Source organism: Dichomitus squalens (assembly GCF_000275845.1).
Source record: "Dichomitus squalens LYAD-421 SS1 unplaced genomic scaffold DICSQscaffold_11, whole genome shotgun sequence".
Taxonomy (NCBI): domain Eukaryota; kingdom Fungi; phylum Basidiomycota; class Agaricomycetes; order Polyporales; family Polyporaceae; genus Dichomitus; species Dichomitus squalens.
Window position 1 is genome coordinate 774632 of NW_006766893.1, and position 3363 is coordinate 777994.

At 56.0% G+C, this 3363-nt stretch overlaps 2 protein-coding genes across 2 annotated transcripts; one reads left to right on the forward strand and one right to left on the reverse strand.

Moving 5' to 3' along the window:
* On the forward strand, positions 1 to 267 carry DICSQDRAFT_59316 (uncharacterized protein; the record flags this gene model as incomplete). Its single annotated transcript, XM_007365295.1, has 1 exon — positions 1 to 267. A coding segment is annotated over one exon (267 nt), but the record flags the coding sequence as incomplete, so codon positions are not given.
* Positions 268 to 2145: 1878 nt separating this feature from the next.
* On the reverse strand, positions 2146 to 2703 carry DICSQDRAFT_22336 (uncharacterized protein; the record flags this gene model as incomplete). Its single annotated transcript, XM_007365296.1, has 1 exon — positions 2146 to 2703. A coding segment is annotated over one exon (558 nt), but the record flags the coding sequence as incomplete, so codon positions are not given.
* Between the last annotated feature and the right edge of the window lie 660 nt (positions 2704 to 3363).

The window sequence follows — 3363 nt, forward strand, 5'->3', positions numbered from 1 at the left end:
TTTTGGGGTGCGGTGAAGAACTGGCTTCGAGAGCACTGCGATTATACTTTCGAGACTCTCCGGGAGAACATGCCGAAGGCACTTCGGTCAGTGTCAGTTGAGCTGATCCGAAAATGGGAGCATCGGGCTTGGAGGTTTGTTGACGCATATGCTGAGGGCCTCGGAGCGCGGGAGGCACAGCAGAAAGTGAAGGAATTCAGTTCGCGCAGGTATAAGTCCCACCGCCGTATCCCGGAGCAGCTGGCACAGGCGATGGACGCCACGTAGCATTATGTAATATTACCTCTTTAGTAAATAAACGCTCGTGTCACGTGCTGCGGCCTTACTAATGAGGTCAACTTTGCCAGTTTTGACCCGATCGAAAATCGCGTTTAGGGATCAGTCCCTCTATTCAAATCCTTACAATTGACAGATTATGGGAGGGTTTCATAACAATCTAAGTGACTTGTAAGGCGGCGCTTAAGAGCGTACAAAAGTGGATGCCACTAATTGAACTGCACCATAGAGCAACCTGAGGGCCTGAGAGCAAGCGATGCAAGCCTCGCACACAAGTTTGTCACCTGACATTGAGTCAGCCCTGGGAACGTAGGCAAGGAGCTATTGATAACGTTGCGCTTCAGGCTGGGGCGAGTCGAGCGGGTCGCTGAATGGGTCAAGAAGGCGGCTGCTCTGTCAAGTTAGTCATGGAATACTCAATGGACATGGTACGCGCGGTTCCTGGCAGCGCCACATCATACATTGTTAGGGAGTCGACATACAACGCGACATGCTACATGATGGGCATAAACAGTTACTGAGCTTGACTTCCACTAGAAGCGTACGATGTATTCGAGGAAGGACTCTCCTCCCTTTGAAGCTCCCGCAAGACCTGGTGGAACCTCAGCGTCCACCACCCGCGCTCTTCACGTTCGCCGTCGGCCACGTCTCTTCTCAGACCCTTCTGGGACTCTTCGAACTGAATAGACGGGCTCTTGGGTAGCGGCAGGCCGGAGGAGAGGATACCAACGAGCGATTGCCGCGTGTCTATCTCGAGGTCTTCCATCAAGGCACCTGGGAGAGTGGGCATCGAGAGCGAACGGAACGCGTGGTGCTGGCACTTGCGCAGAGCGTCGAGGAGCCGTTGCCGTTCCTCGTCGTTGGCATCGTTAGAGAACAATAAGGACACAACAGCGACATGAGCGTTGTCCGGGATGAACCCTGTGTCGAGGTGCTCGGGTTTGACTGGGACTATGTTCAATGTCAACCCGCCAGCTAGGTGGGCTTTTCGTGAGACCGAGAGCGCTGCATTAGAGCCATCATACATACCGCTATCGGTGAAGTCAAGGAGCCTAGATAGGCCAACACCGTCCACGAGGCGACACCTGTCTAGACGCTCCTCGTCCGATCGTGCTCTGGCATTCCCAGGCACTGCAGTAGTCAGCACAACGACGTCGGTGAAGACCATCATCTTAAGCATCCTATCTCGGGTCCGCTCCCGGCCATCTCGCAGCCGATTTCCGCTGAGGATCTGCCGCAAGTCCTCGCTTGGCTTCGGTGAATGACGCGCGCGACGGGAGGGAGGTAGACGACCAAATCCGGGCAGCCGCTGATCAGATCGAGGGGTGACAAGTTCAGAAGCAGAAGAGGTTGAGGAGGTCGTGTCCATAGTCTGCACAGAAAGCGCAAAAGAGGGAGACGACGACATAGAGTCATGCCGAGAGCGACGTTTGTCCCAATCCCGCACGGCGGTGGCGAGTTTGGTACCCCGCTGAGCTGGCGAGCGAGTCAGATAGCTGCTGTGAGGGCTGCGAGGAGTGTGTCCGTTGTGACGAGGAGACGCGGCGGGCTCAGAGAGGACGTCAGGTGTTCCAGAGGCCGAAGGTTCTGGGTGCAAGAGGATGCCATACCACAGGAGTCGACGCGCACGTCTAGCCAAGGGGCACGCCCTCGATAGCCCATCGATCCGAGAGGCAAGGTCCTTCACAAAGTCGTACTCTGCTTCGCGCACCTTGACTTCATCCATGACGCGTACTGCCATCCTAGTGGAGTGGAGCAGTGAGATCGAAGCGAGGTAGTCGGGGTGTTCACGCGGTGTGGTGTCACAAAGACGCTACAGACCATGATCAACCGTTTGGGCAACATATCATCGCACGCAGCGCGTATGAGACGCACCTGGAAATATTCGACATATCTCTCTAGCCTTGAGCTCGGCTCCCTGACCAACTTCTCGAGCGCCCATTCGCCGTCACTTTCCTCGTCCGCCTTCAACATCCTAAGGTACTCCCCAAACTCGCCCTCGTCTCTCTCAACGTACCACCGCACCGCCTCTTTCGCGCTGTCCAGCTTGACCAGATATGGCATGTAGATCTCAAACTGTGGCACGAACGTCCGGAGCGTGCCCGCAACGCGCTCAACGATTGCCCCGCCCTTCCACGCGACGACAAGAGGCGTGAGTGCGCGCCCGATCGCCGCGTGTAGATTGACGATGTCCTCAAGCCAATCGAACAAGCGCATCATGTCCGCAGGCAGGCCGGGGAGCCAGGCTCGCGAGTCGCGCGTGCGTAGTGAAAGGAAGTATGTGTGAATGACGTGCATGGAGGACTTGACGAACTCTTTGTCGAAATTGACGAGATCATGGATGACTTCCTGGCGTTCCATTTCCATTTGGCTGTGTTGCCTGAGAAGGTGATTGTAAACGCCAGGAGGGAGCGTGGATCGCCAAGAAGTAAGCGCATCTCGAACAACCAGTTGAGCAGGGGACAGCGTCGGAGGATCTTCAGGGATAATCGAGAGGACAGGACAAGCTCGAGTAGGCTCATCGTAGACAGATCCGAGACTAGAACAGGATGGCTCAGCAGCAGACGCCAGAGAACGTTGCTTAGGGCTTCGGCCATGATCAGGAGCAGCAGGAGAAACAAGACTAGGGGACCGAGTCGAAGGGCTCAGGACGTTCCGGGGCTTCCAGATCCTCGGTTCAGCTACAGGTGTCCTATCTTGTGCTTGCTCGGTGTTGTCGTGTCTGGGTAGAGAAGGAGACTTGCGACTGCTAGATTTGGCTACCTTTGACGTCAATGTCTCAAACAGCGCTGCGGCGCCCCTGCTGAGCTCTTTGCTGAACTTGTGGTGGTGTAGCTGCCATCCACCGTCTGAAACCTCGCTAGATGCGCGCTGCAGACCAGGTTTCGAAGCGGTGGAAGCTGCACTGTTGAGCCTTGACCACGGCGGCCTGATAGACATAGACTCATCCTCGTCCGGAGTGATATCATTGCTGCCACAGAACGAAAGTGAATCCGGGATACCAAAGGCAAGACGTTCGTCGCGCAGGTGCGTGTCGCCTTGTCGCCCAAACGCCACAGAGCCAGACTCAGGACTAGGTATAGAGCG